At 37.9% G+C, this 15,472-nt stretch overlaps 1 protein-coding gene across 1 annotated transcript in view; it reads left to right on the top strand.

Moving 5' to 3' along the window:
• Positions 1 to 8,317, top strand: part of RAB32 (RAB32, member RAS oncogene family) — a 29,332-nt gene extending 21,015 nt beyond the window's left edge. Inside the window, exons 2-3 of the mRNA XM_065931190.1 lie at positions 2,160 to 2,437; positions 6,954 to 8,317. Coding sequence (XP_065787262.1) covers positions 2,160 to 2,437; positions 6,954 to 7,100 — 425 coding nt within the window. The 3' untranslated portion in view covers positions 7,101 to 8,317. The remainder of the gene's footprint in view (positions 1 to 2,159; positions 2,438 to 6,953) is intronic.
• Positions 8,318 to 15,472: the final 7,155 nt, after the last annotated feature.

Raw genomic sequence — 15,472 nt, 5'->3', positions numbered from 1 at the left:
GAATCTATAGATGATTCTAGAAACAAAAGTCACAGAGCTCAGTAGTTCTTCATAACCTCTGGATTTCTATATACGTTTGTTAGTTTGGCACCTACCCTCTTCTAAATTAAAGGGGAGCCCAAAGGAATGTTTTCATATAATTATTATGTAACTATCTTGTTATCTGGACTAAGTTAGCAGTACTGATTTCTCTTATTGCTGTAGTCGTTTCATATAAAATAATTAAAATTGAAAAAAATCAAAATCATTGGTAGTGTGTGCTCTCTGTTTGAAATTAGGTGCACCTTAATGCATCTGCGCAGTGTTTACAAAATGGTGATACCGACCTTGAGTGGCTGGTCTATTCTCTGCCAGCATGCCTTGTGTGATAATTAAATGTATGTTAATGGAAAAGGATACAACATGGACTTTTTATAAATGTCAGCATTGTGAGCAAATAAACTAAATAGTTGGCTAGTCAGATTTACATCACTAATAATATATGAACACGATAATGAGATTTCTCATGTGACTGTTCATTATAACAAAATTTGGAACTCTGAGCTATCACAATACAACTTCAGATAAGCCCCTCTGGGGAGCAGTCATAAACTAAATGAACTCTATTTATCCATTTAAGCTTGACTATTGCATTCTTCTGCAATTATGCCATTAATAATATCTAAAAAATGTATGATGGCATAGAATTTGGAGGGGAAAAATGATTAATTTAGGGGACAGCTTTGCTTTCTTAACTACCAGTAAAATTATATAAAAGGTTGTTTTTCATTGTATGTTTTAATAGGAAAATGTTCCATCCTAGCACATGCTTTTATCATTAGACAAAGAGTTATAAATCTTAGATTTGTAGTTTTTGCAGTCATTTTTCCTTAGCACTGTGGTCAGTAATTTGCCCACTAAAGGTAAGAGCTTTAGAAGTCAGGGCAGCTGCAGGATAGGTCAGAATGACTGGTGTGTTTCCACACACATACGGGAGTCAGGAGATCCAGTCTTAGTCCCATCTTCTTTAATTGGAGCTGTTGGAGTCCTGGCCAAGCAGCCTTTGCATGTTTTTCTATCTGTCAGATGAAGAAAAGAATTCTTCCTAAGTCAATATCAGATAGTAAGCGAATGCTTTGCCAAGACCTATATGGTATGTTTAATGGTAGATTTTTTTCCCAAAAAAGTGCTAACATGTTAAGCTATTTTAAAAGTACAATGATATCCAAAGAGCTCTGTAGTTGATCCTTCTTTTAACAACACAGTTGTACCACGTTTTACTAAAGCAGTGGGTTTGCACATCTACCTTCTTAGGGCAGTCTTGCATTTCGAGTCAAAAGTGAGAAAGTGGCATTTACATATATATATACTATCCTGTGTTAAAAAGATGGCTAGTGGGAAGGTGCAGTCTAACATGGGGAGCCCAGCGTGGCACTCTGACTTCCTTGAGAAGTGGGATGGGAGAAGGGAGGGAGGCTCAGGAGGGAGGGAGTATATGTATGACTACTGATTCCCATTGTTGTACTGCAGAAACCAGCACAAAGATGTGGAGTAATTGTCCTCCTTTAAAAAAAGTTAAGTCCTTGGCTAAGAGGAGACTCTGCCTTGGGCCCGCCGGTGTAATAAACTGCACTCCACTAAAAATAAAAAAATAAATAAAAAAAGTTAAAAAGGAAACGGAAAGTGGGTTTCGCTGGAGACGTGAAAAAAGAGGAGTTAAGAACATGAGCTCCTTTATCTCAGGTCCAGGCCTAATCTTTTTGACTAGCGTTTTACCCACCACACTTATCTTCTTCCTGCAAGTCTCTTTTCTTCTATTCTTGTCTCTTCTCTCCACACCCAACTTTCTTTTTTTTTTCTTTGGTACCTCTCTTAGACCAAGGCGAGTGAGGGGGGACTGGGTTCTGTAGCTGTAAGAACTGGTATCTTGATGTTTATGGAGAATGTAGTGTACATGCACAGAGAACATAAAACTAGGTAACTGTGTTCTGAGAGCAGGTGATCAGCCACTTCTGCCCTATGGGCTGTGGTTCTGTGTGTGTGTCCTTAATCCCACCCATCTCTGTTCTGGAATGACAGATGTGTTTACAACATTATTCTTAGGGTTAAAAAAGGTTATGTATAAATATAGCGTCTGACTGAATTTTAAGTTTTTGATGTCTCACTATATTTATTTCTAGGACAGGAACGTTTTGGCAACATGACTCGAGTATATTACAAAGAAGCTGTCGGTGCCTTCATTGTCTTTGATATATCGAGAGGTTCCACGTTTGATGCTGTTTTAAAATGGAAAAGTGATCTGGATAGTAAAGTACATCTTCCAAACGGCAGCCCTATTCCTGCTGTCCTTTTAGCTAACAAATGTGACCAGAAAAAGGACAGTGGCCAGACTCCTTCCCAGATGGACCAGTTCTGCAAAGACCATGGCTTCACAGGATGGTTTGAAACCTCTGCAAAGGTGAGCTCCGCTGTGTGTTTGAATCTGCTCTGTAGTTAACTCGTACATCTGACCTGAAACTGTAAAGAATTTAGATGGATTTACCCGAGTGGTTTTCGGAAGCCTAGTGAAAGGTGAAGCATGGATATGTTACAGCTTATTTCAGTCAGCAGCAGGGATACTTTCAGAATTGCCTAGTAGGGAGGTGAATAGAAGGGCAGATTTTACATTAAAATAAAAATCAATATTATTTGAGCAAAGAACAAATGATATGTTATATGAGTTTGAGTCCTTAAAGTACTTTTCATACATCCTGGAGTTTATGGGGTATGAAGTATATTGTCAAGCGCAACTAATTTTGATTTTTACAGAAGACTTAACAAAACGTAGGGACATAGATGTCCTTAGTGAAGATGTAAGTCGTGGGCAGGACAAACAAAGACATTGAAAACGTCAGAGAGAAGATAATGTATTCAGATGATGATGGAGGAATTTTAGATTAAATGTGTATGAAAAATTTGAGCAAAAGGAAAGCATCAACAATTGTGACATATTTCGTCATCAACAGTAAGTAGAGTAAGATATTGTTCTTTCAACCATGATGGAAAACTGGATAAAATATTTTTTGAAGAAAACTACAGATTGGCTGATGAAAATCTTAATAGTCTAGATATACTGGAAAGCAAAGGTGAAAATCCCAAACACAAAATATTGTGCTGGAGTGTATTTATATGCATTGCAAGTTTCACTTTAGAGGTCCAATAACAATCAGACGTGGAAGGATGATGAAATGTTGATGAAATTCTATGATGATGACAAACTCAAAACCAAACTGATTTAATTTTAACACAGTTTTAGCTTTTAGTTTACTTCAGTGAATTTCTTATTTATAGAAAGGATTTAGATGGATTTACCAGAGTGGTTTATATATATATATATTTTTTTTTTTTTTCCTCCAAATCACCTACTTACCAGGTTACTTTTAGCTTTACTAGAAATCCACCCTAAAAGTGGAAGATTATTTGCTGCCACTGAAGATGAGAATAATGAAAGCAAACCTATGGGAGACTACACAAAATGTGCTCTGAAAATATTGTGATGGAGGGGTCATTGGGAAGGATAGTGTCTGCTAGAGGCAGAAGTGTTTACTTCTAAGCTAAAGGCTATTTATTATATAATCTGCTATATTATAAATTAAAGTTTAGTTTCATATTTAAAAAGTAGTGGTGGAACAGATGAAGCCCAGAGGTGTACTGCATGAGCACTCAGCCAAATGGGAAGGAAGAGATTGCAGAAGGGATGGCTTTTCATAGAGGCATTTGTTCTGGGAGCCATGCCCTCTGTCTTCTCTCCGCATCTGTCAAGGGATTTGCTTTACTTTCCAGCTTTGTTGGAAAAAAATTAGTGGTGTGTGTAAATGTTTACTAGAGCAAGAGATTTGACAAGAGAAGATGAATGTATTACAGATAAAAATTCCTCTTTTTTTTTTTAATTAATCGTTAAGGTAATAAATCCGAATTTCTCCCCAGTACCTAGATGGAAGATTCATAAACAATAGCATCATGTGGCATATAGCCGGAGACTGTGTAAGTCATCAGCTTTGTTATATGTATAGACAGGGTAGCTTGTAGAGGTAAAAAGGAAAATATTCATATGTTCTGTGCCTTCCTACAAATATATTTCCTAGAGATTTCCTTAGTGATGAGTATTTCAAGAGAAATATAATAAAAATTTTGGTTAAAATTTCTAGTCAAGCCTTAAAGTACTGCCTACATGCCACTAACACCTCTGATTCTGAGCTGGTCAGCAGTTAGCTTCAAACTGATTTCTGCTAGACTTCCAGGGATCTGAATTTCTGATGAGAACACAGCCAAAAGGCAAGTTTAAATTCATGATTTTCATCTCTTCACCTTTATGGCAAATAATGGATTTCCAATATGAAAATGTGTGACTAATTACACTATAGCATGGGACTTTCTGTTCTTAATGAGTTACAATTAGATGCAGTTAGAGAATCTTTTAATTATTTGGTATATGGGGATGGTGGGGACCGAGGGACATTAGGGCATTTAAAGATCAATACTTTAATTAAAGTTTATACTTACCTTAGGGGTAGAGGTAAAAAAAAAAAGCTTGTGTTGGTGCTAGAAAAGATAGCTGAATAAATAGCAGAGGTCTTTACTTCTCAGGCAGAGTTTTCACTGAGAAAGTTATAACAAATAAGGGAGAAGCCTAGAATGAACCTTGTGGTTTTGGGTTGGAATTGGAAAGGTCCATATGAACTTAACATTTTACATATATATACACATAGATATATATAAATCCTGTGTTTATGTGTCTATATGTGTGTGTACATATACAGACATGCACATACATGCACACATACACACATGTATGTATAAACAGATAAACATAGAAGCAGATACCAATGTATGTATTGTTGTTCAGTCACTTAGTCTTGTCTGATTCTTTGAGACCATATAGATACAGCACACCAGGCTTCCCTGTCCTTCACTATCTACTGGAGTTTGCTCAAACTCATGTCCATTGAGTCGATGATGCCATCCAACCATCTCATCCTCTGTCGTCCCCTTCTCTTCTTAGCCTCAGTCTTTCCCAGCATCAGGGTCTTTTCCAATGAGTGGCTCTTCACATCAGGTATCGAAAGTATTGGAGCCTCAGCTTCAGCATCAGTCCTTCCAATGAATATTCAGGGTTGATTTCCTTTAGGATGGACTGGTTGGATCTCCTTGCAGTCCAAGGGACTCTCAAGAGTCTTCTCCAGCACCACAGTTCAGAAACATCACATATTTCCTGGGTGTGTCTGCTGAAGATGTTTAGAAGCCAGAACGACACAGAACTCATGAGTTTACAAGTCCGTCAGAACCTGGTTTTTAAGTACAATTATCCAGGAAGTAGTGGAACAAGGAAAGTAAAGATGTGCCTGAGGTATTCTGTGGTGCCAGAAGCTAAGGAAACAACACAGTGATGGAAACATGTCAAAAACACACAGGTGCCTGCTTGTAGGAGCTCCAAAATCTAAGACAGTAGATTGAACAGCAAAGGAGAAAACTGTTGTAATGGACCTAATCCACAGAATAAAATAATGATCCATGACATGGACAAACAAGTGACTAAATGGGGGAGAAGAGAAAAAATTCTTCCTCACTGTAGAATTCCAAGTCATAAATGAAAAGGAAATGATGGAGATAGAAAGTCACCATTAAATGTAACAGTAATACTTGTTCCAGGGAAAAACTTAACTGATGTCAAAATGAGTAGGGAAAAGTATGGTGAAAAACAGGGTATTTATACAGTTGTACTTACTAAGTGCAAAGTGAAAAATAGTCCCTTTTCAGTGGAGAAGCCTGGCAGACATGAACTCAAGCAAGTGTGCCTCCTCAGACGCTGAACAGAGTACATTGTGCTTAGTCGCTCAGTCGTGTCTGACTCTTTGCAACCCCATGGCTCCTCTGTCCATGGGATTTTCCAGACAAGAATAATGGAGTGGGTTGCCATTTCCTCCTCCAGGGAATCTTCCTGGCCCAAGGGTGGAACCTGTGTCTCTTATATTGCCAGGCAGTTTCTTTACCACAGAGCCACATGGGAAGTTCATAAGTATATGTTTATGTATTTTCCACAATAGCTTTAGAAATGTCTAACAGCTCCTACTACCTGTCCTTTGTAAATAAGCACAGTTTTTGCTATGTGTTACTTATTATATGTGCAATGAGAGCATGTGAATCAGTCACACAAATATGATGGCCGGTGGTTCCTTAGAGCATCCTTAACATCTCACCCACAACATTGTTTCGGCTCAGTTTATACACATCAACTAAAAGTCATAATTTGCAGTCAGGGGTGGGGAAGTGATATGCTGCATTTATCATATTTTAATGTGGTTTGAACCCTATAACATTTTTTTCCACAAGGTATCCCAAATACTGGAAGTAGATGTTCAAGAACAAATTATTGAGTTTTGTTTTGATATCTGTAAAGTGAAAAGTGAAAGTGAAGTGGCTCAGTCGTGTCTGACTCTTTGCAACCCCATGGACTGTAGCCTACCAGGCTTCTCCGTCCATGGGATTTTCCAGGCAAGAGTACCAGAGTGGGTTGCCATTTCCTTCTCCAGGGGATCTTCCCGACCCAGGGATCGAACCTGGGTCTCTTGCATTGCAGGCAGATGCTTTACCCTCTGAGCCACCAGGGAAGCCTTTTTATATCTGTGCTTTCACTTATGTGGCTGGCAACCTAGAGCAGGATGAAGATTCATCTTCAACCATGGAGATAGTTCACTGAACTTCAGTGCCAAAGTTTAAAACATTAAAAAACAAGAACATCAGAAAGAGGGATTCTTGGTAGGAAGAAGAGGGTTCCCCAGACCTGTTAGGCAATAATATGGACTCTCATCAAACAGTTTTAGTATCAGAGCAGGAGATGGAGCTGTCCTTACAGTGCCCCCTGACACACTTTCCTAGTTCCTAGCAATACTCTTCATGCTTTCCTCTAAGAATTAATCCTCGTCTCTGCCCTATAGGATAATGTCAACATCGATGAAGCAGCCCGCTTCCTGGTGGAGAACATTCTTGCCAACCACCAAAGCTTCCCTAACGAAGAAAACGATGGCAGAATTAAACTGGACCAGGAGACTGTGAAAAAAGAGGGCAAGACCCAGTGTTGCTGACTTGGCGTCTGCTTCTGTCCTGCGGGCGCAGCCTGACTGATTGGTAGCAAGGTCCTGAAACTGGATTACAGATGGTGGATGCGCTGCTCTATGAATCTGCCCAGGGCTGCGCGTGAAAATGAATGACGCCACCCTGGGATCCTGAGACTTTCTGAAACGGACCCTGGTCGAGGAGTCCTGCCAATGGCTCCACCCCTTCACTCTGAGCACTTAGGTTTCTACTGTTGTTGCCATCATATTCAGGATAATGTTTACGTCCTTTTCAACAACTTTTAAAATAACAGTTGCTCAGTATCTGTTAAGATTTACAAGTTGTGACTGTCAGTGTGAAAGCTGGGTGGTAATAAACTTTCCCTGCAGCCTCACTGTAGTTTCATGAGTCTATATTTTTGTCCCATCCCCATATTTGAGAGAGGCTTTTGGACTCTTAGGGCTTCCCCTGGTGGCTCAGACGGTAAAGAATCTGCCTGTAATGCAAGAGACCCGAGTTCAACCCCTGGGTCGGGCAGATCCCCTGGAGAAAGGAATGGCTACCCACTCCAGTATTCTTGCCTGGAGAATCCCCATAGACAGAGGAGCCTGGTGGGCTACAGTCCATGGGGTCGCAGAGAGCCAGGCACGACTGAGCGACTATCACTTTCACTATCACTTTAGACTCTTAGCCATGGAAAGCTGGAAGTTTCTGTTTAGCAATCTATTTTTCTAGCCAGAACTTTGGTACTTCATGTAAAATTGTTATCCTGAAAATACTATAATTTAACTAGCCCTGGCTAGTGTAGCATGTGGTTAATCCCCTTAAATACCTTCAAATCCCCTCCTAAGGACTCAAGAAGCACTCTCGCCACCCTGGCTTTCTGATCTGGTTGCTACCAGATGGAAACGATATAAATGGACATCTCTCCTCTCTCCTTTGTCAGTTCTCTCCTCTCTTCTTTCTGTGTTTGTTGATAACTAAGAACTCAATTGACATTATTGTTGCAGTGCTAACTAGTCCTTTCAAATCTGTAATAATGCTTTAGGAGAGCATTTATTTCTAAGTAAGTGTGTACAATTAAGATTTCTACAGCAGGCATTGTGAAAGAAATTGGGTCACATGTGGTTTTACACAAAGTTTTGAACATTTAAAGTATAGTACATGAAAAACTTAAAAGCAGGGTCACAATATTTGTATTGTCATTTAACCCAATTCAGGAAAAGAATAAATGTTTTGACTGAAACTTTTGTTTTGAATTCATGTAGTTATAGGAAGGTCATTTGGTGTCTACTTTTCTGCCTTAGAAAAGTCTGTGTCTGTTACTTTTGCCTTTATTTTTCTTTTGCCCTTTATTTTTAAGGGAGTTGATATCATGTGAAAGGTTCAACTTATCTCTTTCAAAGGAAATTTAAAGGTTATCTGTGACATCCCAAAACCAGTGCACAATGAGGCCTGGTATATTAAGCTTGAGCTCAAATAGGAAAGATCTATACATTCATTTAGCAGGGGGAAAAATCCTAGCAAATTGCATTTGCTCTGACAGGTGTATTCTGAGAATAAGTACTCATTGTTGTGAGCAGTAAAATGTAGCTTGATCTTCCGTGTTAAACCTGAGCCTTGGCTAGGAATTACCAGTGGGTTTATATGTTATGTATTTAAGTAAATCAAATCCTTAACCTCTTTGGACAAGTATTCTTTACAGAATCAGATTTTCCTTCGGCCAAGGAATCGAAAGCAGACCCTGATTTAAGTAACACTACTTAGTTAATACGACCCTTAAGTCTTCCTTTCTAGGAAACATACGTGTCATACTTTAAATAAATTTTTTCTAGTCTAGGCACAAAGTTCAACTTTTTAAGCTTTCTTAAATTCCAGAGTCCAATAGTATAAGTGTTATGAAATATTCATGCCAAAACCAAAACATTAACAATATAAAACTTATTCTAGACAGTCACTGAAGTCTCCTTGGAATATTCTTTTTTCATATATTGATTTTTATTTTTTACAGGAAATTCATCATATTTAAATTGATTTAGCAGTAAATTCAAAATCATGAGTATAGCACTTTCTTTGCCCATTTTCACCATATTTGTTTTCTTCTCTTAGAATAATTTTAAAGATTCAGTTAGTTCAGTCACTCAGTTGAGTCTGACTCTTTGCGACCCCATGGACTGCAGCATGCCAGGCTTCCCTCTCCATCACCAACTCTCAGAGCTTGCTCAAACTCATGATCATCGAGTTGGTGATGCCATCCAACCATCTCATCCTCTGTCCCTTTCTCCTCCTGCCTTCAATCTTTCCCAGCATTAGGGTCTTTTCAAATGAGTCAGCTCTTCACATTTGGAGCTTCAGCTTCAGTATCAGCCAGCCCTTCCAATGAATATTCAGGATTGATTTCCTTTAGGATTGACTGGTTTGATCTCTTTGCTGTCCAAGGAACTCTCAAGCATCTTCTCGAACACCACAGTTCAAAAGCATCAATTCTTTGGCACTCAGCTTTCTTTATGGTCCAACTCTCATATCTGTGCATGACTACTGGAAAAATGATAACCTTGGCTACATGGACTTTTGTCGGCAAAGTGATGTCTCTGCTTTTGAATATGTTACCTAGGTTTGTCATAGCAAGTGTTAATTTCATGGCTACAGTCACCATCTGCATGGATTTCGGAGCCCAAGAAAGTAAAGTCTGTCACTGATTCCATTGTTTCCCCATCTATTTGCCATCCATCTTTTGAAGATTGACAGCCCCTTAAAAAAATTGTTTTTCTGCAAACAAGCAGGGTACGTCAGTGTGAGGTAGTTTTCTATTTATTATTCCATACACTGTAGAAGTAAAACTGAGTAATTTTCTTTTTTTTTTTTTTTGCTTTACTCCTAAATTCTCAGTTTAATTTGTTTTTGCAACTTATACATAAAACTTGAATTTAGGGTGTCAGGGAAATAAAAGATGTTCTCCACCCTTTCTAGGTTCTTCTGGCTGGTCTACGAATTAAATGACATGAGACATTAATAAGAAAAAGTCAAATTCAATTGTATACAAACAGAGCCCCACAGGAAAAGGAAACCCAAGGACTGTTTAGGAAATTGAGGCTTATCTACTATCTGAGAGAAAGAAAAGAGGGTGAGGACTGTGATATCAAAGGGAAATGCAGTTCACATGCAGGTGGAAAAACAAATGTTTGGTAAACAAGGGTTGCTTTGCCAGCAGAGACAGTGACACATAGAGTACTCTGATCTCCAGGCCCTGCTGAGTGTCCCCCACCACACCTGACCCAGGTTCTTCGTAGGTTTCTCTGGTGACTCTCTTCCTGAATCAGACCTTTTATCTAAATCCTTTTAGGCAGTTAAGGTGGAGGTGAAAAAAAAGAAAAGACTTCCTGAGTCTAGGGTTTCTTAAAAATAATCAGCCTGACCTAATCCTCATGTCAAAGACATATTTGGAGGTGGAAAATTTTGCTCCCCTACAAGGGTAAGCTACCTAAATGATTAAAAGAAAGAAGAGAAACCTTATTCACTTAATCGTGAATTGAAAATGCCTGCGTTCATTTCAGATTTAATTTTCTGAGGATAGCGCTCAGAAATCTGCTTTTTTTTAAAAAACATGGTGATGTTCATTTTGAAAACCCTATCAGTTGGGTAGCAATAGTTAAAGTGTAATTTAGTTTGATGTCTATGGTTTGACATGAACCATGAACATGCCCAAAATATAGCACTTGCATTTCCATTTATAAATTAGTGTTGCTTGAAAGTCTGAACCCCTTAAACAGTGGACCAGCAGAATAAAGTCGCTTTCATCCACTACAGAAAATGGAGACCTAAAAGTTTTGAAAGGCTGGACTAATCTACAAGTAAGGTAACCATTTGGAAAAAGGAAGTCATATCTCTGTTCCTACCTCTATTACACTGTTCCCTAAAATGATACAATCTGTAAATGAATAACATAAGTGTGAAAACAAGAAATAAAACTACAAAAGCTTTAGCATGTTTGAAAAAAAAATTGACATTGGGCTAAAGAAAATCCTTAAATCTTCATATTCTTTGAGCCAAAGAGGAAAACAGATGCTTTTTGTTACAGTAATATATCTTGGATAGCAAATAATGTAAGTAAAATTATAGCAAATATAGCAAAGAAGATATTTTCAACTTGAACGAGGATTAACAAACTGGATAATAATAATAGTAAAAATTCTAGAAGACAATGAGTAAAAATGAGCAAATAATATAAAACCAGCATTTACAGTGGAGAAGGCAATGGTTACCCACTCCAGTACTCTTGCCTGGAAAATCCCATGGGCGGAGGAGCCTGGTAAGCTGCAGTCCATGGGGTCGAGAAGAGATGGACTTGACTGAGCGACTTCACTTTCACTTTTCACTTTGATGTATTGGAAAGGGAAATGGCAACCCACTCCAGTGTTCTTGCCTGGAGAATCCCAAGGACGGTGGAGCCAGGTGGGCTGCCGTCTATGGGGTCGCACAGAGTCAGACATGACTGAAGCGACTTAGCAGCAGCAGCACTTACAGAAGAGACAATTCATGTATCAAATCTTAATATCCAGGAAAATTAGCAAAAACTGTATGAGTTTGATTATATTCCTGATCTGGATGAACATACAGGATGTAGATATTCATAAGCCACTGTTAACTAGATTTGATAGACACCTCCAAGTTTTTCTTCCCGTTTGCTGTTCACTTTAGACTCTTAGTCCCACATCTTGCCTAGAAGTGGAACTGCTATTGTTGGGGAAAGAGAATTAAGAACAAAACCTCCTCCCAACCCAGAAACCCCTCCACAAAGGTAGAACAGAGAGAAAGCAGTTATTATTGAATAAGCATGAAACTAGAACACGCTCATCACAGGCAATATGCTAAGTGACTGTAAAGACAGAAAAGAATTTTACCCTTTCACATAGATAACAGATCCAACTCATTCCATGGTGTTCTCAAAGTACGCAATAATTAGTCCTCAGGCAAGAGGGCTTATCAGCCCCATTGGTCACACATACTGAATCCAAAATTCATTTAATAACTGGGATGACCATTTGCGTTAGCTAACAGGGTTTATCCAAAGGAAAAATAAGCTTCCTTTGTCTTTATGGCAGGAAGTAGTTTCACAACTTGGTGTGAGGCTCCCAACAATGTTAGGCATCTCTGCTTCCAGAGAAACTTGGAGATGGGACCCTATATTCCTTGATGTCATGAGACATGTCATATGTCAGAAAGATGGCTCCTGGGTCCTTGAGCAAGCTGATGAGAGTCTTATTATCTTTAAAAATGATTTACATACATTTCAAAGACACAGAGAAAGAACTTAAGTTTCCAAATGTAAATATTATAAAGAATAAGGGGAAGTAGCAGCAAGGAGAATCCCTTCCTTATTTTTCACAGGGAGAATTAAGCCTTTTAATTCTTATGTGTATTTGCCCTTATTGTCAACTCTGGGTAAACGTTTGCTTATACGCACAGAAGAGAATATAGAGGAGCCTGTTCACTGCAGCACTGATTGGTTTCTTGCTCTTTAGTCGCCAAGTAGTGTCTGACTCTTTCTGACCCCATGGACTGTGGCCCGACCAGGCTTCTCTGTCCATGGGGTTTCCCAGGCAAGAATACTGGAGTGGATTGTCATTTCCTTCTCCAGGGGATCTTCCCAACCCAGGGATAGAACCTGCATCTCCTGCATTATAGGGGAGTTCTTTACCACTGACACGCCTGAGAAGCCCAGCATTGACTGTATAAACATGCAAAAAAGAAAAAGTGACCTAAATGCTTATCTATAGGGGAAAAATGATATGGGTGACTGAATACCCATACAGGGAGATAACTGTACAGTCGTATAATAACAGTGAAAGCGTTAGTCACTTAATCCTGTCCAATTCTTTGCTACCCCATGGACTGTAACCTGCCAGGATTCTGCCCATAGAATTCTCCAGGCAAGAATACTGGAGTGGGTTGCTATTATCTTCTCCAGGGAATCTTTCCAACACAATGATTGAACCCTGGTCTCCCGCATTGCAGGTAGATTCTTTACAGTAACATACATAAAAAGATGTATTAAGAATTTAAAGACTTTGCACAGCTAAATGCCAAATTCGTGATTATAACTGCCTCAGGGAAGGGTTAGAATTGGGGAATTTGGTCAAGGCTGACTTGAGCTTTTCAGATAATACTTAACATTTTTATGGTACAGTTCATTTTACATTGATCAGTATGTTTCCTATGCAATTATTGAAATGAACGGGAATATTTCCATTTAAACCATAATACTTAAAAAAATATACTGCTTTGAATTATCTTTGCAATCTTTACTTTTTACTACATTTAATAACATCCTTTATGATTTGGCCGTTCTTGGATCTTACACATATTAGTTTACTTACTAAAGCAGTTAATTTTCCTAAGATTAATAGCTAGACTTATTCAGCTCAGAGTTTAAAATGCATGGAGTGAAATTTTGTTGCTCACTCTAGCCAGTGTCCAAGAATAAACAATTTGTGAAATTTAAAGAACAGGCTTTATCTGTACGTGCAATCATAAGAACCACCCACTTCTTTTCCAAAACAGGATTTTTTTTTGAAATATGAATATAGAAAATCACCAGTCTTTTTATTTCTGATTCTCCAAGTTGTGTATGTGTGGTGGGATGAGAAGGTAGAATGTAGGTGATTTGGTTGGAGTTACATATTAGATACTGCTAGAAGTATATATAGATTAGTATATCAATCTATTGCCTCTGAAAAGTCCCCCGAATACCATCTGGCATTGTCCTGCTAGTTCATCAACATTTCCCAATCAAACCAATTATCTTTCAATCTTCTCACCGCCAAACCTGCTCTAGAGGTTTCGTGTTCATATGTTATAAATTTTATGTTCACTCTAAGTTAACATATAATGCTATCTTTTGGTGGTAGGATTATTTTGCTGATTTTTTGAACTGCACTAAATTTATACCTGCCATTTGCCTCCCTTTAAGAAAACTTTGTTTTTGAGTTCTTAGTATAGCTTTAGTCATGCTGTTAAATTATAATTTGAGAGCCTACAGCACTTTAAAGAAATACAATAATGGCTTTAAGTGAAACCATAATAACACTGGTTGAAACTGGCTTCAATTTCAATTCAACATACCACTTCACTGTCTGTCTGTGGCTAAAAGATGAAATTCTGAGGCTTTGTTTTATTGATTACAAACTGAAATACTCTCCAAATTTTTTCTCTTATGGAAGGTTAGTACTGTAAAATAGTACAGTATTTTCTAGCCAATGTGATTCAGAATGACTATAATAGCTGGGAGTAGAATCTAATTTTTGTAGCATAACAGCTCTAAAATTGCATATATATACTCTAGATTTATGTTTTTGTGTTACTAACTGAGCATGTTTCTTTTCAGTTCTGTCTAATAAGATGATTAATGATAAATTCACCGCATGTTGCAAATGATGTGTAATATGTGTAACAGTTGTCTCTCCACAGAAATTAATTATAAGTAAAATAGGAACTGATGACAGGATGGATGTACAAGCACTCTTCAAATACATGCAAAGCTAAGCATATTATATTCTAAAGTAATGGTCATTGTTGAACAAAAATCCACTTGTATTCAAACACTTAAAGACCCATTTCAGTAGAAGATGAAGACTGACTGGTTAAGTCAGTGTTAAGTGTAAAATATTACATTCTTATGTTTTTAAATTATATATTATAATATTTCAATGTTTTCTCACCATACATTTTTGTTTAAACTGTAAAGGGAACATGAAATGAATACTTCATTCTGTAGCAGTGTTTTAAGGCATTTCATGACTCAGTGAAGGACCACAAAGAATTTACTTCATGTAAATTTTAAGATAGCTCTGGGATGAACCAAACTAATCTGAATCAGGAGTATATGAAATCAACTCCTGTACCCAGTTCTTTAACTCATTGTTACTTAAGACTATCTTGAACTGTGGGTGCCAGACATAATCCAACTAAGACATTATTCAAATCAATGATCATGCATGGGCATGTGCTACCATTGGGATGTCAGCATCAGAATCCTCTACTTACAATTCATAGGAGACAAGTAAAGGTTTTCTGCTCTCCTTTAATTCCTCATGTAATATATTAAATCAACAGGTAAAGAAGGGAAACCGATATTTATTTTCTTCTTAGTGATTTGGACAAGCTTCCAAATGACTACTTCTAGTAGAGATATTTTTGGAACTGCACATTATGAAAGAGTTAGTCTGTCTTTTAACCTTACTAAATGACATATTTGTAAGTACATTTTTGAAGACTTCTTGTTCTTTTCAAACCAGGGTTAATGGTGAACTTAAAAGAGAAAATGAAACATGTCTGTCAAATGGAATTACCTATGAACTTCTCCACCCACTCAGCCTGCTTACATTAGAAAGGAAATTTAGCC

This window comes from Muntiacus reevesi, chromosome 3 (genome assembly GCF_963930625.1).
Source record: "Muntiacus reevesi chromosome 3, mMunRee1.1, whole genome shotgun sequence".
In the NCBI taxonomy this organism is placed as follows: domain Eukaryota; kingdom Metazoa; phylum Chordata; class Mammalia; order Artiodactyla; family Cervidae; genus Muntiacus; species Muntiacus reevesi.
This window is presented reverse-complemented; position numbering and strand designations above follow the sequence as displayed.